This window comes from Gadus macrocephalus, chromosome 7, assembly GCF_031168955.1.
Source record: "Gadus macrocephalus chromosome 7, ASM3116895v1".
NCBI classification, from domain to species: Eukaryota; Metazoa; Chordata; class Actinopteri; order Gadiformes; family Gadidae; genus Gadus; species Gadus macrocephalus.
The window spans coordinates 25,270,569-25,298,283 of record NC_082388.1 but is presented as its reverse complement, the minus strand read 5'-3'; the positions used below and the strand labels follow the sequence as shown (position 1 = coordinate 25,298,283).

At 49.5% G+C, this 27,715-nt stretch overlaps 2 protein-coding genes and 2 long non-coding RNA genes across 4 annotated transcripts; 2 read left to right on the top strand and 2 right to left on the bottom strand.

Annotated features, from left to right (window-relative positions):
• Nucleotides 1-2,325: 2,325 nt before the first annotated feature.
• On the bottom strand, nt 2,326-6,111 carry mrpl22 (mitochondrial ribosomal protein L22). Its single transcript, XM_060057618.1, has 7 exons — nt 5,995-6,111; nt 5,853-5,889; nt 4,871-5,003; nt 4,336-4,401; nt 4,162-4,239; nt 3,660-3,729; nt 2,326-2,631 (listed from the first exon to the last, which is right to left on the bottom strand). Exons 1-7 carry the CDS (start codon nt 6,017-6,019, stop codon nt 2,423-2,425), a joined length of 618 nt encoding a protein of 205 aa, XP_059913601.1. The 5' UTR covers nt 6,020-6,111; the 3' UTR covers nt 2,326-2,422.
• On the top strand, nt 3,221-3,743 carry LOC132462058 (uncharacterized). Its single transcript, XR_009526716.1, has 3 exons — nt 3,221-3,351; nt 3,429-3,548; nt 3,627-3,743. It is a non-coding gene; the product is annotated as an uncharacterized LOC132462058 (long non-coding RNA).
• Nucleotides 6,112-6,231: 120 nt separating the features above from the next.
• Nucleotides 6,232-26,461, top strand: gemin5 (gem (nuclear organelle) associated protein 5). The gene is made up of 28 exons (XM_060057617.1): nt 6,232-6,537; nt 6,995-7,149; nt 7,412-7,593; nt 7,964-8,127; nt 8,304-8,387; nt 8,819-8,966; nt 9,117-9,276; nt 9,730-9,942; nt 11,277-11,362; nt 11,493-11,575; nt 11,764-11,900; nt 12,275-12,348; nt 12,449-12,630; nt 13,438-13,577; nt 13,869-14,040; nt 14,751-15,128; nt 15,241-15,294; nt 15,521-15,640; nt 16,039-16,134; nt 17,408-17,545; nt 19,662-19,809; nt 20,536-20,655; nt 21,710-22,244; nt 22,399-22,653; nt 23,476-23,641; nt 23,782-24,271; nt 24,814-24,901; nt 25,620-26,461. Exons 1-28 carry the CDS (start codon nt 6,396-6,398, stop codon nt 25,782-25,784), a joined length of 4,875 nt encoding a protein of 1,624 aa, XP_059913600.1. The 5' UTR covers nt 6,232-6,395; the 3' UTR covers nt 25,785-26,461.
• On the bottom strand, nt 25,646-27,004 carry LOC132462057 (uncharacterized). Its single transcript, XR_009526715.1, has 3 exons — nt 26,220-27,004; nt 25,914-25,954; nt 25,646-25,788 (listed from the first exon to the last, which is right to left on the bottom strand). It is a non-coding gene; the product is annotated as an uncharacterized LOC132462057 (long non-coding RNA).
• Between the last annotated feature and the right edge of the window lie 711 nt (nt 27,005-27,715).

The window sequence follows — 27,715 nt, the reverse complement described above, 5'->3', positions numbered from 1 at the left end:
CAGGTCATCAAGGAGCAGGTAGGGGTTAGACAGTACAGAGACAGGTCATTAAGGAGCAGGTAGGGGTTAGACAGTACAGAGGCAGATTATTAAGGAGCAGGTAGGGGTTAGACGGTACAGAGACAGGTCATTAAGGAGCAGGTAGGGGTTAGACAGTACAGAGACAGGTCATTAAGGAGCAGGTAGGGGTTAGACAGTACAGAGACAGGTCATTAAGGAGCAGGTAGGGGTTAGACAGTACAGAGACAGGTCATGAAGGAGCAGGTGTTAGACACTACAGAGACAGGTCATTAAGGAGCAGGTAGGGGTTAGACAGTACAGACAAAGGTCAGAGTTTCCGACATTTTGAGAAGGATTGTCTAACTTGTGTTGGTGTTCTACAGGTCTGCAGTCTGCCTCACACCATTTGAAGAACAGCCGGGCAGAACAAAGAAACTATTTTATGTTTCAGCTACTTAAGGATTTGACTTCCAAATCCCCTTTTAATATTTCCATTTCCCCAAACAATCTTTATAAATAGTGTTTAAAACCACAGACAAGCCGCTGGTTAACTATTTTTAATCCCTTCTCCGAATGCACTGCGTCTCACTCTGCAAGTGGGTCACAGTGGAGACGCGTTGTGGAGCAAAATCCTCTGCGTTCAAGTCTTCTGATGTCTGCCCCTTCTCGGAGAGAACTGTACTTCAGGAGGGTTCCTCAATCAATCATTCTGCTATCAGAGCTCTTAACTTACGACGGAACATCTCCTGTCAAACCCTCTGGAGTCACGGAGCGTCATCTGACTAAGCGTGAGTGACAGGCGCTCCGCGTGAACCAAAAGGGACGAGAGCGACCAGCCTCGCTGCTGTCCTCAAGCCTTCAAGCGGAGGAACGCTCTAAACAAACTCCCGCTCACTTCTACAAACCAATTACTAAATAATTAATGAGAAAACACACCTGAGCCACACACGCCAGAGCGGGGACAGTGAAAAATGTAGCAATCAGAAGAATGAAGCAAAAGCCATGCAGTCCAATTACCGCTGAAGCGTTGCTGTGCAGAGCAGAGATGCAGGACAGCTGATTGTTATCCATATATTAGAGATCAGCTGGGAGCACACCGCGCGCACGCGCGCACACACACACACACACACACACACACACACACACACACACACACACACACACACACACACACACACACACACACACACACACACACACACCACACACACACACACACACACACACACACACACACACACACACACACACACACACACCTCGAAGTGCAGAAGACCCGTTGAGGCCAGAGAAGTAAACTAAATGGACCACAACCTGAACGAACAAGGACTACTAAGACTTGTAAAAGACAAACATGGGATTACATCGACTCCTGCTGTCGTTGTTATTATGAAGCTCAGCGTGAAGTATTCTCCCTACCAATACCAAACCACTTACAAATCAATAGAGATGATTGACAGAGAGAGAGAGAGAGAGAGAGAGAGAGAGAGAGAGAGAGAGAGAGAGAGAGAGAGAGAGAGAGAGAGAGAGAGAGACAGTCAGAGAAAGAGAGAGAGAGACAGAGAGACAGAACTGTTACATGAGAGGAGAAGCATAAAAGAGTGCAGCAACTCATCTGGGTGTGAATTCAAAGACATGCTCGACGCCTAATACAGGCCAGCCCTCATACTGTATGAAGGGTTTAACGCGACCACCTCAGATGACTTAATGAGAGATGGTGTTCTGGCTAAAGTCAAACCCTGTTTAATTCACACATGGTGCCACAGCGCCACCTGGTGCCTCAGACTCGAGACAAACACTGTGGGACAACTTCGCTCGATACATTTGTTTGACAAAAGTTGTGCGTTTTACCTCTTGGACATTATTTTGTTTTAGTGATTTTCTTTACGTTTTTAATGGATTCTTGCCGATGAAAAAATGCCGTAAAGCAGCTCACATCAGCAGGAGGCTTTTAACTTGGAAACGCTCTCGAAAGTAAGGCGCAGGCCGGAACGCTGACAGCTGAAGGGTTGAAACGGATCACCCACAACTAGCGGCCAATTAAAAGCTTTCACCAATTAAGATATGAGGACACCGTTTGTTACCACACTTGTTAACTTTTCTAACTATTCATTTAAAACGACATGAAGAAGATTGAAGAGAAGATAAGAGGATATGGAGAAGGATGCACAGGAAGACAGAGGCTATACGATAAAGGAGAGACATAGGGGGAGAGGGAGATGAGGAGGGAGAGAGAAAGAGGCAGGTGGGTGGAGAGGATGGGGGGGGGGGGAGATGGCAAGACAGATAGGAGGACTCATAATAAAAGAAGGAACCAGACTCATCCACGGTCATCATTTATGTATTGTTTTTATGTACAAATCAAAGCTACAAACACACGATCAGGAGGGGTAGTGTTGGGGTTGGGGGTGGGGTTGGGGGTCTACAGGCTGTGTCGGACGGTGCGGCTGCGGAGGCCGAGCAGGTACTCCTGGGCCTGGTCCAGCCCGGTGCGGGGCTCCACCGCGGGCGGGGGGCCCTCCACCAGCTTCACGAAGTAGTGGCAGTACACCTTGTCCATGATGCCGAACATGCCCCGCCCGTGGTACCGGATCCTCTTCAGGTACTTGCCCTTCCCGGAGTGGGACTCCGCTGGGGGGGGGGGGGGGGGGGGTCAAAGGTCACAACGTGGAGAAGCAATAACCACGCCCATTTATTCTGTTTTTGACTGAATGTTGATTTAATTTTTCCCAGTGAAAACAACATGTTGTGTTTAGATCAATAAACAAAATGCTATATTTAGTTAAAAAAACAACATGCTGCATTTTACATGAATTAACATGAGACTTGGATACATTTAGTTTAATTTCCCTAACCCATGTTCACCAACCCCTATACCTAACCCATGTTTACCAACCCCTATACCTAACCCATGTTTGCTAACCCTTATACCTAACCCATGAGTTCTCACTGATTATATTTATGATGATGGTGACGGTGTAGTAGAGCTGCTCGATTAGGGGAAAAATCATAATCCCGATTATTTTGGTCAATATTGAAATCACGATTATTCCAACGATTATTTTTGAGTTTGAAAAACTTGTAACTGAGAACTATGAAATTTCGCCTTAAAAAAATAACAATGGTCAAAAAGAAAATGTTCCAATCTAAAATAATATACATATATGTATCCAGTTGTTCTGCCCTTTCTATAAAAAAATATTTTTAAAAATAAATAAAATAAAATCCCAAAACTCGATTATTTAAATTTTTGGATCGTTTGACGCTAAAATCGATATTGCGATCAAAATTCGATTAATCGCCCAGCCCTACGGTGTGGTCACAGGCTGTGGGTTAAAGCCTGACTTATAGGTGTAGTCAGGTTGTGGCCTTGAAGCCTGACGTGTAGGTGTAGTCAAAGGTTGTGGTGTTAAAGCCTGATGGTGTAGGTGTCGTCACAGGTTGTGGTGTTGAGGCCTGATGGTGTAGGTGTAGTCACAGGTTGTGGTGTTGAGGCCTGATGGTGTAGGTGTAGTCACAGGTTGTGGTGTTGAGGCCTGATGGTGTAGGTGTAGTCACAGGTTGTGGTGTTAAAGCTGATGGTGCAGGTGTAGTCACAGGTTGTGGTGTTAAAGCTGATGGTGTAGGGGTATCCACAGGCTGTGGTGTTTAAGGCTCACCGATGTACAGGTTGGACTTGTATTCCACGTTATGGTTCTTAACAGCCATGTCCTGAGCTTCTAGAAGCACCTAGAGATGAAGACAGGAAGTAGATCAGAAAACATAGGAAGTAGTAATGCCCCAGTCAGCGTCCACCAGTAGAATACTGTGGTTTTACTGTGCAGCTTCCACTAGAACCAGTAGAAGACTGTGGTTGTACTGGGCCGATCCTCGTAGAATCAGCAGAAGAATGTCATTGTACTGGGCAGCTGTTAACAATACAGACTATTTAAACAATGTCAACTTTATTTACTTTATAAACTATTATACTATACTACTATAGACTACTAACGTGTAGACTCCGCCTCTTTCGCTATCTTGAAGCTAGCGTCTAGACTCCGCCTCCTTAACTATCTTGAAGCTAGCGTCTAGACTCCGCCTCCTTCACTATCTTGATGCTAGTGTTTAGACTCCGCCTCCTTCCCTATCTTGACGCTAGCGTCTAGACTCCGCCTCCTTCACCTCTTTCACTATCTTGGCTCCTTTCTTATCGTTGAACTCCAGCTGGGTGATGGCCTGGTCAATGCTCAGGCCTCTGATCTGTTCAAAGGGTCAGAGGTTAAAGGTCAGTCAGCCATAGATCATCAGTTGTGTGTAGAGCCCCCCCCATCTACTGAGAACACTGTGGCCTCTCACCATCTTAGCGAGGTACCACATCTTATCTTTGCTGTACTTGATCTGTCTTCTACAGTGGTGGACCTCCTGTAGAGCGGGAGGACAACAGATGAATAGACGGACAGACAGACAAATTCAAACCACGGATAAGATTCACACGACCGACAGACAGATAAACATGACAGACAAGAACTTTCTGTTTCCTTTAATGACTGCACTGCCCTCGGCCCAGAATAACTTCCTGTTTCTCTGATAACATGCATCGATTGACCTCCAGATGAAGTGATAAATGACTCCCTGATCAGATGAATAAACGGATATTGATCTGTATTATAAATGACCAAACCGAGGAATGAACTGATATTGATCTGTATTTATAAATGACTCTAAACAGGTGAATGTACTGATATTGATCCGTATTTATAATTGACCGAACAGATTAATGTTCTGATATTGATCTGGATTGATAAAATCCCCCCCCCCCCCCTTTGACCCATCTACATGACGAGCGCACGGCAGCAGGACGGGGTCCCAGCCGCCTGACCCCGTGACTCACGGCTGCTCTGCGAGGCTCCCCCGGGAGCTGAGGGGGGTACAGCTGCAGGTTCCTCCTCTCCCAGTTCTTGTTGACCTCCAGAGCGGCGCTGGTGTGGAGGCCGGCCGGGGGTCTGCCGGAGAGGGCCGTCCCCCTAACAGAGGGACAGAGCAGGGGGGGGGGGCTGAGCTCACGGCTCCTCCTCTGGTCGGACCATCACATTGGATGTTGACGTCGGAGCTGCATCTCTCAGATGGAACGATTACGTCGGGGCTAATGTGCTTTATTCTGCTTGAATTATTTACCAACCGTGCGCTGGATATTATGTAATCTAGAGCGTCATTGGTTTTATATCGACTGAATCGGCTGAAATCAAACACCATTAAACGCCTGCTGCAGTGCAGTGAGCATATTGTTTCTGCGTTGTCAAAGAAACATGTGGTCAACATCTGTCAAGTGGACCTTTGTTGAAAATAAAAAATAGAAGGCCCACCCTTAGAACTTCATTGTCCAATCAGGATTAAGTATTTCACAAAACTTAGGTAGAATCACTTCTATATACAAGCACATGATAGACCTTCTACTGCGTCTGACTCAAAGAGCTTCTCTGTCCAGCTAGTCATACGTCGTACGTGCCCGGTGTTGATTGCATGCTCTATTCTCAACCTCATTTTACGGTACTTTTATATATAATATGTACATTAAATGTAGACCAAAGGATGAATGGTAAATGGACTGCATTAATGCAGCACTTTTCTAACCAGTGGCCACTCAAAGCGCTTTGCAATGCTGCCTAACATTCACACATCCTTACACACATTCACACATCCTTACACACATTCACACATCAACGGCGAAGTCAGCCATGCAAGGAGAACGTTAGCAGTCAGGTTTCTTGCTCAGGGACACCTGAAGGAGTTCTACGTCTGTCTGCTCCAAAGAAATAGAGGAAACATGAAGCTGTGGTGTGTCCTCTGTCTCCCTGCTGTCTCCAGCCTCTTACCTCACATGACGAGTCAGACTCCGCAGGAAAGAAAGCCCTGAGAGAAGACACGCGAAAACACATTCAACAGCAAGTAGTGATATAATGTCAGTGTTGTTTAATAAGATATATAGTTAATAATAATAAGGAAACAGATGCTCACCGCGACCTGTGCAGGCAGTCGCCATGTTGAAACAGTTTACGACAATAGGTCGATCAGGTTTACGTTAATAGACTGCGAAATCATTAGAAAGTTAAGTTGACCGTGGTTAATCGTTGTATTCATTTTAAAAGTCTAAGTCTTCAATTAAACGCCATCTTAAATGTAAATATAGCACTTAAATGTTTGTTCGGGGGGGATATTTTAATTTGGACCCTTGTAGGGATCCGTAGTCCGTCAACCGGTATTTACGACAGCTCGTTGACAACACGGTAGACGCCGTGATTACGAACAAGCATGGATGCTACAGTAGGAGTGTGTTAACCTGGCCTGTGTGTTTTCACTTGGGTTGACATCTCTGGATTTCATCGATTTATATAAAAAGCATTCACTTTCAAGGCATCATGCATGAAAGAGTGATTCCCGCGTCTCCCAACTGGTACTGCGGCCGCTGCAGCGACACCAACCAGAGAGGCGTGATGGGCTTCGGAGCCCGGAACACAGTCTATCTGCTGGACGTGTCTGCAGAGTCCTGCTCGGTCCTGGGTGAGTAGATGGTGCAACACTCTGATCCACAGTCCTTAAAAGTCCTGGGTCAGTAGATATGTCACTCTGACCCACAGTCGTGGGTGAGTAGATGGTGCAACACTCTGATCCACAGTCCTGGATGAGTATCACTCAGATCCAGAGTTCTGGGTGAGAAGATGCATCACTCTGATCCAGAGGACTTTAATAACAACTAGGCAATTCAAATGATAGATTCATGCCACAGATGAGGAGGACTTAAAGATTCTTTGACTCCAACACCGTCCTCATGAAACAATATCTCCTTTCACCTTGGGAGATTAATATCCTACATATCTCTCCATCCCTAGATACCTCTCTATCCCTAGATCTCTATATCTATCTAGGACCTTACTGGGCCGTTTTAACAAGGTCTGACTCCAGACCAGCTCTGTATAACTGTATAGCTCTGTTGACCGCGTCCTCCGTCTCCCTGCAGGGAGTCTGTCCGGACACAAGGAGCGAGTGTCAGGCTTCTCCTTCTGTCGCCAGGCCGGTCAGGACCAGCTGTGTGCCAGCAGCTCTGACGACGGCACTGTCAAATTCTGGGACGCGGACGACAGAGTTCTGCTCAAAGAACACAGCGGGCATCAGGTGGGTACCCCCATATGCCCGACAGCAGGATGGTACCTGGTGCCAACACAACAAAGGAAGTCTAGATCTGAATCTGACGCATTTGAGCAAAGAACAGTACTATGCCTTTAATGCACCTTGTTTGCATGTAAACATAAATATGTATGTCATCGCATGTCAAACCTCCAGTCTCTTTACTAAGCTAGCAAGCATCTGTGTTGACATACTGTGTGTGTGTGTGTGTGTGTGTGTGTGTGTGTGTGCGTGTGCGTGTGTGTTGCAGGGCACCATTGTGGCGCTCCACTGGTCTCCAGCTGATAAGAACCTGGTGGTGTCCGGGGACGACAAGGGGGTGGTGGTCTGCTACTGGTTCAACACGGGTGACTGCAGCAGCTTCTTCCCCCTCCCCAAGGCCCTGTTCTCCCTCTCGTGCTCCCCCCACTCCTGGAAGCTCCTGGCCCTGGGGTGAGGAGCTCAGATGTTCTTCACATCATGTTCTGCTCACACAATCAGACCCTAGAGTGGTGGTCTAGAGAATGAGATTGAGAAGAGCTGTAGGGCGTGGTCACCCTCCTGACAGAGGCTCCTAACACAAAGCCCCCACTTTAGCCCTGATGGTTAACCTCCAGGAGACCCTGGAGGACCAAGTGAGCCACTGCATAACAAGTGTCTCCTCCTCCTCCTCCTCCTGCTCTTCCTCCTCCTGCTCTTCCTCCTCCTCCTCCTCCTGCTCTTCCTCCTCCTCCTCCTGCTCCTCCTCCTGCTCCCCCTCCTCCTCCTCCTGCTCCACCTCCTCCTCCTGCTCCTCCTCCTGCTCTTCCTCCTCCTCCTCCAGGTACAAGCAGGGGATAATCCTCCTGGTAGACGTGTCTAAGAAGGGGGAGGTGCTGCATCGGCTGCGAGGCCACGAGGATGAGATCCACTCCCTCTCCTGGTCCCCCAGCACCCCCGCCCTGGACCAGGGAGACGCCCCCCAGGACCCCCCAGGGGAGGAGGAGGGTAGGGTGCAACCAGACGCTGGTTCTGTACGGCCCGTGGGCCTTCTGCAACACAAAGGGTTCCAGGGTTCTGCTGGACCTCTAGAAACCAGAGCCTGTTGAAGCAGGACCGGGTTGGGTTCTGGGGTCAGCTGATTGGACCATATCCTCCAACACGTGATTCTGTTTCCTGTGTAGATTTCGCGAGAGGGAGCGGCGGGTATCTGGCCTCCGGGAGCCGAGACCAGACCATCCGGGTCTGGAGCACCGACACCGGGAGGGGTGAGATCCTCCGCACCCCGGCCACGCCTTTCAAATACTTACTGCTGCACTACTACACCTTTAAATACTTACTGCTGCACTACTACACCTTTAAATACTTACTGCTTCACTACTACACCTTTAAATACTTCACCACTAGTTCACTACTACACCTTTTTAAATACCTACTACTTAACTGCTACACATTTTAAATACTTACTACCTAACAACTACACATTTTAAATACTTACTGCTCAACTACTATATATTTTAAATACTTACTACTTAACTACTACACATTTTAAGTACCAACTACCTAACAACTACACCTTTTAAATACTTAGTACCTAACAACTGCACCTCTAAACACTAGGCGGGTGGGGATGGAACCCAGAACCTCACCACTAGACCCCACGAGGTAAATGACTCTTCTTCTCTGGTGGTGAATGCAGGCATCACGACGTTAAAGCTGCCCTACCTGAAGAAGAGAGGGGGCGGAGTCGGCGGTGGGGGCGGAGCCGGTGGGGGGAAAGACCGCCTCTGGCTCAGTGTTCATTGGCCGGACGACCGCCCCTCCCAGCTGCTGTCCAGCTGTTTCAGGTGACCAGGAACATCTGCCTCTTCTCCTATAGTGACGGAGCTAACGTGCTAGTTATGCTATAAAGTTAGCCTGGTGATTACAGTATAGAGCTAACCTGCTGGTTATGCTATAGAACTAACATGTGTGTGTGTGTGTGCGCCTGTGTATAGTGGAGAGCTGGTTCTGTGGGACCTGGGTGCGAGTGGGAAACAGAAGTGGAGTGTTCTGGGCTCAGGAGATCAGAACCACAGCCGCATCGTGTTCAACATGAGCTCCGTCCGTCTGGCCAGCGGGCGCCAGCTCCTCCTCACCACCTCCATGGACCGAGAGGTACCGTAATCCAGATTAACTCATCATGTTAATCCAGTGTCACTCATGTTAATCCAGAGTCACTCATGTTAATCCAGATTAACTCATCATGTAAATCCAGATTAACTCATCATGTTACTCCTTATTAACTCATTTTGTTAATCCAGATTAACTCATGTTAATCCAGATTAACTCATGACGTTAATCCAGATTAACTCATCATGTTACTCCTTATTAACTCATCATGATACTCCTTATTAACTCATCATGTTGCTCCTTATTAACAAATTGTGTTAGTCCAGATTAACTCATGTTAATCCAGATTAACTCATGATGTTAATCCAGAATATCTCATCATGGTTATGGAGAAGTGTTCATCTATTTGGATCGGTAATCCAGATGACATGATTGAATCTATATCGATCCATTAATCCCGACTACACGGTGTTGACCTAAATCTGCCTGTTAATCCAGATTAAGTGCTGGGACCTGGCGTCCCTGGAGTGCGTGTGGACGCTGCCCACCCTGGGGGGCTCGGTGTACGCCCTCAGCTTCTCCCCGGTGGCCACGGGCCTGCTGGCCCTGGGCGGGGCCGACCAGATGATCCGGTCCTGGGACACGCTGTCCCTGCAGAACCCCTACCTCACCAAGACCTTCTGGCAGGGCATCCGCTCCAAGATCACCGCGGTACGGCTCGCCTTGGATATAGGAGATCTAGGACTAGGACTCGGTGGCGTCACTTGGGGGAAACATAAGTTTAATGCTGGGTACAGTTGTTTTGTCCACTAGGTGGAGGTTTGGCTCCATCCAGTGGTCTAAACAGACAGAATCAGTAGTACACTAATACACGCCGTCGTAGTGCCGTCCAAACTGTACCGTTTGGTTCTGTGCTGACGTGGTTCTGTGTGGTGACGTGGTTCTCTGCGGTGACGGGGTTCTATGCGGTGATGTGGTTCTATGCGGTGACGTGGTTCTATGCGGTGACGTGGTTCTCTGGTGACGTGGTTCTCTGTGGTGACGTGGTTCTCTGTGGTGACGTGGTTCTCTGTGGTGACGTGGTTCTCTGTGGTGACGTGGTTCTCTGTGGTGACGTGGTTCTCTGTGGTGACGTGGTTCTGTGTGGTGACGTGGTTCTCTGTGGTGACGTGGTGATGTGGTTCTCTGTGGTGACGTGGTTCTCTGCGGTGTCGTAGTTCTCTGTGGTGACGTGGTTCTCTGTGGTGACGTGGTTCTCTGTGGTGACGTGGTTCTCTGTGGTGACGTGGTTCTCTGGTGACGTGGTTCTCTGGTGACGTGGTTCTCTCTGGTGACGTGGTTCTGTGTGGTGACGTGGTTCTGTGTGGTGATGTGGTTCTCTGCGGTGACGTGGTTCTCTCTGGTGACGTGGTTCTGTGTGGTGACGTGGTTCTGTGTGGTGACGTGGTTCTGTGCGGTGACGTGGTTCTCTGTGGTGACGTGGTTCTCTGCGGTGATGTGGTTCTCTGCGGTGACGTGGTTCTCTGTGGTGACGTGGTTCTCTGTGGTGACGTGGTTCTGTGTGGTGACGTGGTTCTGTGTGGTGACGTGGTTCTGTGTGGTGACGTGGTTCTGTGTGGTGACGTGGTTCTGTGTGGTGACGTGGTTCTGTGTGGTGACGTGGTTCTCTGCGGTGACGTGGTTCTCTGTGGTGACGTGGTTCTCTGTGGTGACGTGGTTCTCTGCGGTGATGTGGTTCTCTGCGGTGACGTGGTTCTCTCTGGTGACGTGGTTCTGTGTGGTGACGTGGTTCTGTGTGGTGACGTGGTTCTGTGTGGTGACGTGGTTCTCTGTGGTGACGTGGTTCTGTGTGGTGACGTGGTTCTCTCTGGTGACGTGGTTCTCTCTGGTGACGTGGTTCTGTGTGGTGACGTGGTTCTGTGTGGTGACGTGGTTCTGTGTGGTGACGTGGTTCTGTGTGGTGACGTGGTTCTGTGTGGTGACGTGGTTCTGTGCGGTGACGTGGTTCTCTGTGGTGACGTGGTTCTGTGTTGTGTTCTGCCCAGCTGGTCTGGCACCCCAGCCGGGAGGGCTCGCTGGCGTTCGGGACGGACGACGGGAAAGTGGGAATCTACGACGCTTTCTCCAACAAGTGAGAGGAACCAGTTAACCCCGACTAAAGGACCCCTTAGGGAGTAGAGTACCTCTCTCAGATTGAACGAGGTCGTCGTGATCCCCTTCAGCTGACCGTCCTCCTCTTCCTCCTCTTCCTCCTCCTGCAGGCCTCCTCAAATCTCCTCCTCCTACCACCATAAGACCATCTACAGGCTGGCCTGGGGCCCCCCCCTGCCCCCCCTCTCCTTTGGTGAGAGACACACACACACACACACACACACACACACACACACACACACACACACACACACACACACACACACACACACACACACACACACACACACACACACACACACACACACACACACACACACACACACACACACACCTCTACAGAGATACTAAGGGGGGTGGTGTTCTCTGTTCTCCCTGCAGGGGGTGCTGGTGAGCGCCCGTCCTGCAGCCTCTACAGCTGTGGGGGGGAGGGCGCCATCCTGCAGCACGACCCCCGCAACCTGGCCTCAGACGCCTGCAACATCAACAAGCTCATCAGAGACACCAACGGCATCAAGGTACCGTAGCCTAGCGCCGACTAGCCTATGACAGCCTGGGGTAGCTTAGCACGGCGCTAGCAGAGCACCGAGTAGCCTAGCCTAGCACAAAGTAGCCTAGCACCGCAAAGAACTAGCAGAGGACCGTGTAGCCTAGCATTGCACAGAACTAGCAGAGCACCGTGTAGCCTAGCCTAGCACCGTCACCTAGTAGCCTAGCACCGGACAGAAGTAGCAGAGCACTGTGTAGCCTAGCACTGCACAGAACTAGCAGAACACACCTTGTAGCCTAGCCTAGCAGAGAGAATTAGCCGGACTTGAACGAAAGTGTAACCCATGGCAACCGTCTTAACTCCCCCCCCCCCCCCCCCCCCCCCCCCCCCCCCCCCCCCCAGCACAAGCTGTCCCCTCACTCGGACTTCAGCTGGAAACCCGACGGAACCGTGGTCGCCGTCGGCAACGAGGACGGGTCAGTTACCTATTCCGCAATGAGCAGCCCACTACGAGTGTGTGTTGCCGTGCCGTACCCATGACCTCGTGCGCTGACCTCGTGCCCCCCCCCCCCCCAGGTCTGTGGACGTGTACGCGGCCCCCGCCCTGAAGCAGCTGTGCAGCGTGCAGCAGCACAATAAGATCATCAACACGCTGCAGTGGTACCACCCCCTGGCGCCGCAGCCCGAGCTGCAGTACCTGCTGGCGTCCGGCTCCAGCAGCGCCAAGGTCTACGTGCACGACCTGCGCTCCGCGTGCGGTAGGAAGGAACACGTGACCGCTAGCCTCAGGTTGAATCAGAGGGCACGGTGTTTACATGAGGAGCTCTAAGACACATGTTTACATGAGGAGCTCTAAGACACATGTTTACATGAGGAGCTCTAAGACACATGTTTACATGTAAAGCTCTCGAACACATGTTAACATGCCAAGCTCAGAAAAACATGGTGTTTACATGTGAAGCTCTAAAACACGTGTTTACATGTGGAGCTCTAAAACACATGGTGTACATGTCAAGCTCTAAAGCACATGTTGTTTACATGTGAAGCTCTAAAATGCATGTTTATATGTAAAGCTCTAAAACACATGTTTACATGTATAGGTCTAAAACCCTATGTTTACATGTAAAGCTCTAAAACACATGGTGTTTACATGTGAAGCTCAAAAGCACATGTTTACATGTGAAGCTCTAAAACGCATTGTTTACATGTGAAGCTATAAAACACATGTTTACATCTGACGCTCTAAAACACATTGTTTACATGTGAATCTCTAAAACGCATTGTTTACATGTGAATCTCTAAAACGCATTGTTTACATGTGAATCTCTAAAACGCATTGTTTACATGTGAAGCTCTAAAACGCATTGTTTACATGTGAAGCTCTAAAACGCATTGTTTACTTGTGACGCTCTAAAAGCGTATAAACAAGCGGTTGTAATCAGCAGTATCTGACCCACAGTGCAGCTGTTGTCGGGGTTTGTTTACTTGTGAGACGCGGGAGCATCAGGAGTTAGCTTAGCTTGGCTGACCTTATCCCCCCCTGTTGGACCCCATGTTGTCTCCAGAGGCGCCGGCGGACCCCCCTGCTGTGATCTCGGAGGCCTTCCGCACCCTGGGGGCCCACACGGGCAAGATCACCGGCCTCTCCTGGAGCCCCCACCACCCGGCACGCCTGGCCACCGTCAGCTACGACCACACCGCGCAGGTCAGGGGTCACACAGACAGGTCGAAGGTCAGGGGTCACACAGACAAGGTCGAAGGTCAGGGGTCACACAGATAAGGTCGAAGGTCAGGGGTCATACAGATAAGGTTGAGGTCAGGGGGCACACAGAGCAGGTTGAAGGTCAGGGGTCACACAGAGCAGGTTAAAGGGCAAGGGTCATGTGTGAAATTAGCAAATGGATCCAGGTTTACATCTGAATTAGCATAGATATTTTTGTTGAGATTTCTCCAGATTTTGCTACATATTCCACATTGTGTGTGTCTGTTTGTGCAGGTCTGGGATGTGCTGAAGGGGGAGGGGCTAGTGAACTATCGTGGTCATGGTAACCGGGTCATGTGTGTGGAGTGGTCCCCCGTGGACCCAGACGTGGTCTGGACCGGAGCGGATGACTTCACCGTTCACGAGTGGAAGCCGTCCAAACAGGAGTTCACAGCGCCCCCCAAAGGTGAGGAGCAGGACTACAGCCTGGTCCTAGTAGGACTACAGCCTGGGCCCATAGGACTGCATTACCCAGTAGGACTACAGCCTGGTCCCAGTAGGACTACAGCCTGGTCCCAGTAGGACTACAGCCTGGGCCCATAGGACTGCATTACCCAGTAGGACTACAGCCTGGTCCCAGTAGGACTACAGCCTGGTCCCAGTAGGACTACAGCCTGGTCCCATAGGACTGCATTACCCAGTAGGACTACAGCCTGGTCCCAGTAGGACTACAGCCTGGGCCCATAGGACTGCATTACCCAGTAGGACTACAGCCTGGTCCAATAGGACTGTAGCCTGGCAAGCCAGGCCCACATCAAGATGTTGGGTCTGGGAACACTCCATTGGCATGGCTCAATCCAAGGGGAGGGATAAACGGTGGTCTTCCATATTCCTTCTGCACGCAATAGGATAGCGCTACAATCAATCATGTACCAGGGACCAAACAGATTTTACACTGAACCAACGCAACTCAGTCGACGTTATGTTAAGCCCGCCCACGAACTCTATATACGATGTGATTGGCCTGACCAGTTTTCTCCAGCTCGCAAGACTCTAGCTTGTTCCCAATAGGAGAGGAGAGACTGGTCCCAGTAGGACTACCAGTACCGTGTAGGACTACAGTACAGCCTGATCTGAAAGTGTCAACCCTGTTTACCTTAACTTCCTCTTCCTCAGGCAAGAAGCCGGTGGGACTGAGGGAGAAGAACAAGCAGAAGAAGATCAACATGGCCGCCGGCGGGCAGCGAGAGGGAGAGTCGCCGCCTGTTGGAGAGAGAGAAGCTAGTGAGGGAGGGACTAGGAGTGTTGATGGAGAGAGGGAGACCAAGGCCGTGAACGGAGAGACGGAGACTAAGGCAGTGACTGGAGAGAGAGGGTGGCGGGAGAGAGACCCTAAGAGAGTCAACGGCGAGAGAGAGACTGTCGGTGTTAATAGAGAGAGAGAGACTAAGGCAGTGAATGGAGAGAGAGGGTGGAGGGAGAGGGACACGAGGAGTGTCAACGGGGAGCGAGACGAGGACGAACAGAATGGAACCAACGGCTCGTTGTCAACAGGTAACACACGCACGCACGCGCACACACAGGACACTGGTGTTAGCCATGCTACTGTGTGCCATGTTAGCTGCTATTGTTAGCATGCTAAGGTGGTCTTGTGGTGTGTTTCCAGCAGGTGGAGGGATGAAGAAGCCCCCTGCACCCTTGAGGACCAAGGAGAAGCCAGGTGTGTCTCTTACATGCTACTATATTCTCTTACAGTGCTATGATATTATTGCATCATCTGGTTAAATATATTCAACACCAAGTTCCCAACTTCCTCAAAGACGGCGAATGTGTTGACCCTTTTGAAACGTTGTATTTAATACATGACACTTATTACATGATATGACGTATAGGAGAAGTCTCAAACGTGTGTGTGTGTGTGTGTGTGTGTGTGTGTCTGTGCGTAGAGTTGATGAAGAGGAAGAAGGCTCGCTCCATGCTTCCTCTCAGCACTGCCATGGACCACCGCTCCAAAGAGGACCTGCTGGAGGACTGCGTTACCCTGGCAACCATCACACACAGCCCAGGTGAGCCTGTTACCCCGGCAACCGCCACACACAGCCCAGGTGAGCCTGTTACCCCGGCAACCGCCACACACAGCCCAGGTGAGCCTGTTACCCTGGCAACCGTCACACACGGCCCAAGTGAGCCTGTTACCCTGGCAACCGTCACATACAGAGCATGCACGTCTGGGTTACCATAGCAACCGTCAGTCAACCCAGTTGATGCCATCATGACAGGTGGCCTAGATGGACGACCGTTGGTGTGTTAGTTAATATTGAGTGTGTGTATGATTGTGTGAAGCCCTTTTGAAACAAACTCATTATAGCGGTGGAGGGGCGCGGCCAGAGCCCCACCTCCAGCTAATTGGTCTCTTATTCCGATTTAGAAGGTTCATGTGTGCGGTTGTGTGTTGTGTCGTCAGCGCCCCCTGCAGGCTGTGTCCCGGGCAAGGGACCCCACCTCCAGCTGGGGCTGTTCTCAGACCGGCCCGCCCTCCACAGCATGTTCCAGGAGGAAGGTGAGCTCGACACTGGCGGCTAACATCAGTACCGCTCACACTAACAGCAGCAACAAAACCACTGGCGGCTAACATCAGTACCGCTCACACTAACAGCAGCAACAAAACCACTGGCGGCTAACATCAGTACCGCTCACACTAGTAGCAACAAAACCACTGGCGGCTAACATCAGTACCGCTCACACCAACGGTAGCAACAAAACCACTGGCGGCTAACATCAGTACCGCTCACACTAGTAGCAACAAAACCACTGGCGGCTAACATCAGTACCGCTCACACCAACAGTAGCAACAAAACCACTAGCGGCTAACATCAGTACCGCTCACACTAGTAGCAACAAAACCACTGGCGGCTAACATCAGTACCGCTCACACCAACAGTAGCAACAAAACCACTAGCGGCTAACATCAGTACCGCTCACACCAACAGCAGCAACAAAACCACTGGCGGCTAACATCAGTACCGCTCACACTAGTAGCAACAAAACCACTGGCGGCTAACATCAGTACCGCTCACACCAACAGCAGCAACAAAACCACTGGCGGCTAACATCAGTACCGCTCACACTAGTAGCAACAAAACCACTGGCGGCTAACATCAGTACCGCTCACACTAGTAGCAACAAAACCACTGGCGGCTAACATCAGTACCGCTCACACTAGTAGCAACAAAACCACTGGCGGCTAACATCAGTACCGCTCACACCAACAGTAGCAACAAAACCACTGGCGGCTAACATCAGTACCGCTCACACTAATAGTAGCAACAAAACCACTGGCGGCTAACATCAGTACAGCTCACACTAATAGTAGCAACAAAACCACTGGCGGCTAACATCAGTACCGCTCACACTAATAGCAATAAAACCACTAGCGGCTAACATCAGTACCGCTCACACTAGTAGCAACAAAACCACTAGCGGCTAACATCAGTACCGCTCACACCAACAGTAGCAACAAAACCACTAGCGGCTAGCATCAGTACCGCTCACACTAATAGCAATAAAACCACTAGCGGCTAACATCAGTACCGCACAGTATCATTGAGAACACTAGTGGCTAGGACACCTAGCATTGCTAAGGAACGGTGTTGCTAGCAGGAGGAGAAAGATACTGTGTGTGTGTGTGTGTGTGTGTGTGTGTGTGTGTGTGTGTGTGTGTGTGTGTGTGTGTGTGTGTGTGTGTGTGTGTGTGTGTGTGTGTGTGTGTGTGTGTGTGTGTGTGTGTGTGTGTGTGTGTGTGTGTGTGTGTGTGTGTGCGCGCGTGCGCACAGAGGAAGCCCACCTGGCTGCAGGTCACCCTGACTCGGTGGTGTACCTGCGGCTGTGGAGCGGAGACGTGGAGGGAGCCCTGAGGACGGCCACCGAGAGGGGAGAGCTCAACGACCACCTGCTCGCTATCGCCCCCACAGGTGAGACCCGGAACTACACCTGGAGCCGTGATACAGGCCAGACTGTAGCTGTGATGAAGGACAGACTGTGATGAAGGACAGACTGTAGCTGTGATAAAGGACAGACTGTGATAAAGGACAGACTGTGATGAAGGACAGACTGTAGCTGTGATGAAGGACAGACTGTAGCTGTGATAGAGGACAGACTGAAGCTGACAGACTGTATTAAGGTGTTACCTGTGAGGGTGGTGTATTAAGGTGTTACCTGTGAGGGTGGTGTATTAAGGTGTTACCTGTGAGGGTGGTGTATTAAGGTGTTACCTGTGAGGGTGGTGTATGAAGGTGTTACCTGTGAGGGTGGTGTATGAAGGTGTGTTACCTGTGAGGGTGGTGTATTAAGGTGTTACCTGTGAGGGTGGTGTATTAAGGTGTTACCTGTGAGGGTGGTGTATTAAGGTGTTACCTGTGAGGGTGGTGTATTAAGGTGTTACCTGTGAGGGTGGTGTATTAAGGTGTGTTACCTGTGAGGGTGGTGTATTAAGGTGTTACCTGTGAGGGTGGTGTATTAAGGTGTTACCTGTGAGGGTGGTGTATGAAGGTGTGTTACCTGTGAGGGTGGTGTATGAAGGTGTGTTACCTGTGAGGGTGGTGTATGAAGGTGTGTTACCTGTGAGGGTGGTGTATGAAGGTGTTACCTGTGAGGGTGGTGTATGAAGGTGTTACCTGTGAGGGTGGTGTATGAAGGTGTTACCTGTGAGGGTGGTGTATTAAGGTGTGTTACCTGTGAGGGTGGTGTATTAAGGTGTGTTACCTGTGAGGGTGGTGTATTAAGGTGTGTTACCTGTGAGGGTGGTGTATAAAGGTGTGTTACCTGTGAGGGTGGTGTATAAAGGTGTGTTACCTGTGAGGGTGGTGTATAAAGGTGTGTTACCTGTGAGGGTGGTGTATAAAGGTGTGTTACCTGTGAGGGTGGTGTATTAAGGTGTGTTACCTGTGAGGGTGGTGTATTAAGGTGTGTTACCTGTGAGGGTGGTGTATTAAGGTGTGTTACCTGTGAGGGTGGTGTATTAAGGTGTGTTACCTGTGAGGGTGGTGTATTAAGGTGTGTTACCTGTGAGGGTGGTGTATTAAGGTGTGTTACCTGTGAGGGTGGTGTATTAAGGTGTGTTACCTGTGAGGGTGGTGTATTAAGGTGTGTTACCTGTGAGGGTGGTGTATTAAGGTGTGTTACCTGTGAGGGTGGTGTATGAAGGTGTTACCTGTGAGGGTGGTGTATGAAGGTGTGTTACCTGTGAGGGTGGTGTATTAAGGTGTGTTACCTGTGAGGGTGGTGTATTAAGGTGTGTTACCTGTGAGGGTGGTGTATTAAGGTGTGTTACCTGTGAGGGTGGTGTATTAAGGTGTGTTACCTGTGAGGGTGGTGTATTGAGGTGCGTTACCTGTGAGGGTGGTGTATTGAGGTGCGTTACCTGTGAGGGTGGTGTATTGAGGTGCGTTACCTGTGAGGGTGGTGTATTGAGGTGCGTTACCTGTGAGGGTGGTGTATTGAGGTGCGTTACCAGTGAGGGTGGTGTATGAAGGTGCGTTACCTGTGAGGGTGGTGTATGAAGGTGCGTTACCTGTGAGGGTGGTGTATGAAGGTGCGTTACCTGTGAGGGTGGTGTATGAAGGTGCGTTACCTGTGAGGGTGGTGTATGAAGGTGCGTTACCTGTGAGGGTGGTGTATGAAGGTGCGTTACCTGTGAGGGTGGTGTATTAAGGTGCGTTACCTGTGAGGGTGGTGTATTAAGGTGCGTTACCTGTGAGGGTGGTGTATTAAGGTGCGTTACCTGTGAGGGTGGTGTATGAAGGTGCGTTACCTGTGAGGGTGGTGTATTAAGGTGCGTTACCTGTGAGGGTGGTGTATTAAGGTGCGTTACCTGTGAGGGTGGTGTATTAAGGTGCGTTACCTGTGAGGGTGGTGTATAAAGGTGCGTTACCTGTGAGGGTGGTGTATTAAGGTGCGTTACCTGTGAGGGTGGTGTATGAAGGTGCGTTACCTGTGAGGGTGGTGTATTAAGGTGCGTTACCTGTGAGGGTGGTGTATTAAGGTGCGTTACCTGTGAGGGTGGTGTATAAAGGTGTGTTACCTGTGCAGGTGGCTACAAGGTGTGGGTCCGGACGGTGCAGGACTATGTGAAGCAGCTCTGTCTGCAGGATCAGCATTTGAAAGCCGCCTCCTTCCTGCTGTCAATCAACAAGCTGTACGAAGCGATAGAGCTGCTGCACTCACACAAGATGTACAGGTGAGGCTGGAATGGATAGATTATCTCTACGTGTATAATGTATATATTATCTTTTTTTTTAAAGGAAAAATTTTTTTGAACTTCAATATAAAAAACAATATTTAACAAATATTAAAAACAGGTGAAGTAGAACAAGTAGATGAACAATATTTAACAAATATTAAAAACAGGTGAGGTAGAACAAGTAAAAAAAAATAAAATCTGCAAAAATCAGCCGCGTATCGGCCGATACGATACACGTAAAAACCGCGAATTTCGGCTGATGATATCGGCCGACCGATATATCGGTCGATCCCTACTCTAGAGGTGTGTGTAATGTATATCACTGTATGTGTATAATGTATATATTATCTCTAGAGGTGTGTGTAATGTATATCACTGTATGTGTATAATGTATATATTATCTCTAGAGATGTGTGTGTAATCTATATAATATCTCTGTAGAGAAGTATGTGTATAATGTATGTATTATCTCTAGAGGTGTGTGTGTGTGTGTGTGGAATGTATACATTATCTCTCTAGAGAAGTATGTGTATAATTTATATATTATCTCCAGAGGTGTGTCTAATGTATATATTATCTTTGTGTGTGTAACGTATACATTATCTCTAGAGGTGTGTGTAATGTATATATTATCTCTAGAGGTGTGTGTAATTATCTCTAGAGGTGTGTATAATGTATATATTATCTCTAGAGGTGTGTGTAACGTATACATTATCCCTGTAGAGAAGCTATAGCTCTGGCCCGGGCCAGACTGCCGGACCAGGACATGGTTCTGAAGGGGCTCTACGTGTCCTGGGCCGCAGCCCTGGAGAAAGATGGACACCTGTCGGCCGCTGCCAAGTGGTACACACTCCTATACATATACTGCTTTATATACTAATACATATACCATACCTCCTGCCGCTGCCCTTAGTGGTACATACTACTATAGATATACTGCTTTATATACTAATACATATACCATACCTCCTGCCGCTGCCAAGTGGTACACACTCCTATACATATACTGCTTTATATACTAATACATATACCATACCTCCTGCCGCTGCCCTTAGTGGTACATACTACTATAGATATACTGCTTTATATACTAATACATATACCATACCTCCTGCCGCTGCCCTTAGTGGTACATACTACTATAGATATTCTGCTTTATATACTAATACATATACCATACCTCCTGCCGCTGCCAAGTGGTACACACTCCTATAGATATACTGCTTTATATACTAATAAACCTTCAGCTGCTGCCAAGTGGTACACACACTCTTATAGATGCACTGAATTATATACTAATACATATACCGGTCAGCTGCTGTCGAATAGTACATGCACTCTTGTATAGATATACTGCTTTATATATATATATATATATGATCTCATACCTTCTGCTGCTGCCAAGTGGTTCACACACTACTATATAGATATACTGCTTTGTATACTTATACATTAGGGCTTTGACTCCGAACTTCGTTATTCGAATATAATTTGAATATCAAAAAATCAATCAAAATTCGAACGAATATTAGGCAGCCCTTAATATTGGAACCTGTTATGGGCCAAGAGGGAGAGACGTCACGCAGTCTATTCATAATATTGTAATGACCACGGTAGAGGCAGTGAATGAAGTATTGATTAGACACGACTTATTAGAAACCTAATAAACCGTTGGAACACGCAAGACCGGTAAGTCTTACTGAAGTATAAGCAAAATATTATTAATAAATATTTGAATATTAATAAACAAACGAACTTCGAATATGATTTTTGGGCAAAAGTTAAAGCCCTAATATAGATATACTGCTTTGTGTACTTATACATACACTGATGGATGATCAAGTTGTGTACAGATGGATGTGGTCCAATCAGGTGTCTCTGTCTTCTGACCCACCAGTTACGTGGCTGCGGGGGCGGGCTTCGACGCGGCCAAGGTGGTGTCTAAGAAGAGCGACGCCCCCTCGCTGCGGGCCGCCGCGACGATAGCCCGCCTAGCGGGGGAGAGCCAGCTAGCTCACACCATAGCGCTACGCTGTGCTAAGGGACTAGCCGCTAGCCTGGACTGGGTGGGGGCACAGCAAGTACTCAAAGCCCAGGAAGTATCCAGTTCCAAGGGAGTACTCCATACTAATGGAGTAGCCAGTACCCAGGAAGTACCCAGTACCCAGGAAGTACCCAGTACCGAGGGATTACCCCATACCATTGGAGTACCCAGTACCCAGGAAGTACCCAGTACCCAAGAAGTACCCAGTACCCAAGAAGTCACCAGTACCGAGCTGGTACCCAGTACACAGGAAGTACCCAGTACCGAGGGGGTACCCAGTACCCAAGAAGTCACCAGTACCGAGGGGGTACCCAGTACACAGGATGTACCCAGTACCGAGGGGGTACCCAGTACACAGGAAGTACCCACTACCCAAGATGGCATGCTGGTGGGTACACATTTGACTTCTAGTCATATTGTATTATACAGATCATATAATCTCTTATCATCGTATGTATTCTAAATGCCATGGTGTACCTGCTGATCGTGCATGTGTGTGTGTGTATAAATGTGTGTGTTTATGTGTGTGTTGTGGTGTGCAGGTCCACAGGTTGTGTTTCTGCGTGGCTGAGATCCTCAGTGCTGCCTTAACGGAGTGCGAGGCCGTCTCGTCCCACCCCTGGGCCAGACCCGGTCCTCCCCGGGGGGGGTCCGGCCCCGAGCCCCCCCAGGACCGGGTGCGTGCGGTGTGGCAGCAGGAGTTCGGGGTAGCAGGAGGTTCTGGGGTCACGACCCTCCTGAAGGATCTCGCCTCTGTTGAGAAGAGTCAACTGAGCAGCAGCAGCCCCGCACACCAGGTCTGTCTACTACATGTCTGTCTGTCTACTACATGTCTGTCTGTCTACTACATGTCTGTCTACTACATATCTGTCTGTCTACTACATGTCTGTCTGTCTGTCTTCTACATGGCTGTCTGTCTACTACATGTCTGTCTGTCTGTCTTCTACATGGCTGTCTGTCTACTACATGTCTGTCTGTCTACTACATGTCTGTCTGTCTACTACATGTCTGTCTGTCTGTCTTCTACATGGCTGTCTGTCTACTACATGTCTGTCTGTCTACTACATGTCTGTCTGTCTACTACATGTCTGTCTGTCTACTACATGTCTGTCTGTCTACTACATGTCTGTCTGTCTACTTCATGTCTGTCTGTCTACTACATGTCGGTCTGAGTCTGTCTCTCAGTGTGGTGATCTCCTCCATCATTAGGTGGTGCCTCATGTCTCTCTCTGTCTCTTGATGTCCTCCTCCTCCTCCATCATTAGGTGGTGCCTCATGTCTCTCTCTGTCTCTTGATGTCCTCCTCCTCCTTCATCATTAGGTGGTGCCTCATGTCTCTCTCTGTCTCTTGATGTCCTCCTCCATCATTAGGTGGTGCCTCATGTCTCTCTGTCTCTTGATGTCCTCCTCCTCCTTCATCATTAGGTGGTGCCTCATGTCTCTCTGTGTCTCTTGATGTCCTCCTCCTTCATCATTAGGTGGTGCCTCATGTCTCTCAGTGTGTTTCTTAACTTCCTCCTCCTCCATCATCAGGTGTTGTGTCTGTGTGTCTCTTGACCTCCTCCTCCGTCACTAGGTGGTGTGTCTGTGTGTCTCTTGACCTCCTCCTCCGTCACTAGGTGGTGTCCCACGTCGCAGTGTGTCTGTCCACGGCCGTGCTGCTCTGGCTGAGGGGCGTTGACGATGACGAGCTGATGAAGGCGGTCTGGGAGGCGGTGGAGGCTCCGCGGGGGGTCGGCCACGACAGCATGTCCGCCATGCTCTGCTCCCTGATCTTCCCCGATGGTGGGTTCCTTTCCTCCTCCTCCTCCTCCTCCTCCTCCTCCTCCTCCTCCTCCTCCTCCTCCTCCTCCTCCTCCTCCTCCTCCTTCGATGACATCAGACTCTTTAAGAAGTTTAACGTTTTGAATCTTAAATCTCCTCAGGTGACGTCAGCGTGTTTTCCCGGAGGTTCCAGAAGGTTCTGGTTCCCGTGGCGACGGAGGCGTCGGCGGCCCTCACCAGCCTGCAGGCCTTCCTCAACTACCGCTTCCTGTTCGACCTCTGGTGGAGCCACGCCCCCTCAGCCACCTCAGCCAATCAGGAGCTGCCTAATGTGGCCGTGGCCGTGGCCGGGGAGGCGGTTACCGGGGTGACGGTAACTGAGACGGCGGTTACCGAGGCGACGGTTACCGAGGCGACGGCGCTGAGCAGGCGTGCGGCGGTGCTGCTGTCGGAGCCCCACGCGGCGTACCAGGCCACCCAGCGGGACGTGGCCCGCGTCCAGGAGCGGCTGACCGGCCTAGTGCTCCACCACGCCCGGGCCCACCAGCAGGGGAGCCAGGGCCAGGACCAGGACCAGAGCCAGAGCCAGGACCAGGACCAGGGCCAGGGCCAGAGCATGGACCAGAGCCAGGACCAGAGCCAGGACCAGGGGTACGCTGGGGACTAGAACCAGGCTTTAGAGCTAGAGGGGTGACGTGTATCTGGGAGTGTTACTGGTTCTAAACCCAGTATCTATGGTTCTAACAGTGGGATGGTTACTGGTTCTAAACCCAGTATCTATGGTTCTAACAGTGGGATGGTTACTGGTTCTAAACCCAGTATCTATGGTTCTAACAGAGGGATGGTTACTGGTTCTAAACCCAGTATCTATGGTTCTAACAGTGGGATGGTTACTGGTTCTAAACCCAGTATCTATGGTTCTAACAGTGGGATGGTTACTGGTTCTAAACCCAGTATCTATGGTTCTAACAGTGGGATGGTTACTGGTTCTAAACCCAGTATCTATGGTTCTAACAGAGGGATGGTTACTGGTTCTAAACCCAGTATCTATTCTAACAGAGGGATGGTTACTGGTTCTAAACCCAGTATCTATGGTTCTTACAGTGGGATGGTTACTGGTTCTAAACCCAGTATCTATTCTAACAGAGGGAGTGTAACTGGTTCTAACCCCAGTATCTAAACTGTGTCTCTAGGCCGGAGGAGCCGGAGACCCTGATGAGTCTGTCGGCCCAGATGACCCTCTACCAGAAAGACCTGGCTCTGCTGCCCGACACCATCAAGGTCTGACCCCTCACAACTTGACCTAACTCTGAATAATGCTCCAAAGGAAGGACTTTACCAACGATATACTGTATATCATCCTGTTACTAGCTCAACTCGTCACAAACCACCAACTTTAACTAGCTCGATTCATTACAAACTAAGATACTGCAGTACAACTGGGGGTCGGCTTAGCTCGGCTTAGCTCAGGAGGTAGAGCAGTTGCCTTGTAACCGAAAGGTTGCTAGTTCGATCCCCAGCCCCTCCTAGCTGAGTGTTGATGAGTCCCTGAGCAAGACACTTAACCCCAACTGCTCCTGACGAGCTGGCTGTCGCCTTGCATGGTAGACTCTGCCGTCGGTGTGTCAATGTGTTTATTAACCGATGTAGGTCGCTCTGGATAAAAGCGTCTGCTAAATAATAATAATAATATATTTAATTTGTAGAGAATATATTTAATTTAATATGTTTAATTTGTAGAGTCGCTTTGGATAAAAGTGTCTGCTAAATAATAATAATAATTATAATAATAGCCCTTAACATTCAGAAATCTCAAAGTGCTACTGAGTTTAAGAGAGAGAAAAAAATAAAAAGGGGTTGTTAAAACATATAATACATTAACAGGAAAATAAAATTAGCAAAAGGCTTTTTTTGTAATTGTAGTTCAACGTGACCTAGCGTCGCCCTAGCCTCTCCCCTCGTAGGACGGTGCTGATCGGCGCCCCCTCTGTCCCCCCAGACGTACAGCCACCCCGACGTGGTGGAGTGCAGCCTGGTGGTGCTCCACCTGGCCCGGGGCTCCACCCTGGTGACGGAGGCCCTGCAGACGACCGCCAGGGACCTGCTGCGCCGCTACGCCAGCAGTCCCGACACCCAGAGGGCCGCCCGGGCCTTCCTCGTCTGAGGACCTCTGGGAGGACACCCAGGGGGTTCCTCACCTGAGGACCTCTGAGAGGACACCCAGAGGGCGGCCCGGGCCTTCCTCGCCTGAGGACTTCTGGGAGGACACCCATGGGGTTCCTCACCTGAGGACCTCTGGGAGGACACCCAGAGGGCGGCCCGGGCCTTCCTCGCCTGAGGACTTCTGGGAGGACACCCAGGGGGTTTCTTATCTGAGGACCTCTGGGAGGACACCCAGGGGGTTTCTTATCTGAGGACCTCTGGGAGGACACCCAGGGGGTTTCTTATCTGAGGACCTCTGGGAGGACGCCTAGGGGTTTCTTACTTGAGGACCTCTGGGAGGACGCCCAGGGGTTTTCTTATCTGAGGACCTCTGGGAGGACGCCTAGGAGGTTTCTTACCTGAGGACCTCTGGGAGGACACCCATGGGGTTCCTCACCTGAGGACCTCTGGGAGGACACCCAGAGGGCGGCCCGCACGTTCTTCACCTGAGGACCTCTGGGAGGACACCTAGGGGGCTTCTTACCTGAGGACCTCTGGGAGGACACTCCGTCTCCCCTGTTTAGTTGGTTTCGTTTGAGACTGTACGACAACGTTGCGCTTTGTTTACTTTGTGGAAACTCCCAATAGCAGCATTTATACTGTATCACTTTCGGTTTAATAAAATATTTCTGTACTCGATGCTCCCGTCTTTATCTACGGGTTCACTGCTCGACTCCAAAACAAGGCATGGATTCTCCGACCGGACTGGAGCCGTGGCTGCCTGTTGCTGCAGTAACCATGGAGATGGTTGCTATGAGCAGATAACCTCACAATACTGCATTATACACTCTGACCTCACAATACTAACCTCACAATACTGCATTATATACTCTGACCTCACAATACTACAATATATACTTTAACCTCACAATACTGCATTATATACTCTGACCTCACGATACTTTAACCTCACAATACTGCATTATACACTCTGACCTCACAATACTACAATATATACTTTACCCTTACAATACTGCATGATATACTCTGACCTCACAATACTAACCTCACAATACTGCATTATATACTCTGACCTCACAATACTACAATATATACTTTAACCTCACAATACTGCATAATATACTGACCTCACAATACTACAATATATACTTTAACCTCACAATACTGCATTATATACTCTGACCTCACAATACTGCATTATACACTCTGACCTCACAATACTACAATATATACTTTAACCTCACAATACTGTATTATACACTCTGACCTCACAATACTACAATGCATACTTTATCCTCACAATACTGCATACTCTGACCTCACAATACTATAATATATACTTTAACCACACAATACTGCATAATATACTGACCTCACAATGCTACAATGTATACTTTAACCACACAATACTACTGTGAAGGTCGAGCTCCTCCAGCCTCACCACTAGCTCCTCCTCTCCACCACTATACCACACCTTTGCAAACCGAACCGAACCGTACCGCACCCTGCAGTGGAAACGCGGCATAATGATGCATACTGTGGCGACTCCTACGGGGGTCGCGCCGGGGATTCTGGGGATCCGAGATGCCAGTTGGGGAAAAGGGGTTTTATTTCCTTTATGTGTTGGGGTTAACGGGTTTGGGGTGTGTGCTCGGTAGAATTTAGTTGTGTGTTGTTGAGTGTTTACTTGTTGTGTGTAGTGTAGTGTTACTGCCACCGTTACTGAGAATTACATGTCTGTTGGTTGTGTGTGCGGTGCGCTGTGTTTTGTGTGTCCTGTTGAATAACGGCAGTGTCATGCCAAATTTGTACCGGCTGCCAAATTTGTACCGGGCGCGTCATCCATACGTAATCCATTCCAAACCTGCCTGGCAACAGATGATCGCGTCGTCCGTTGCCTGGCAACGGACGATCGCGTCAAATGACGTGAAA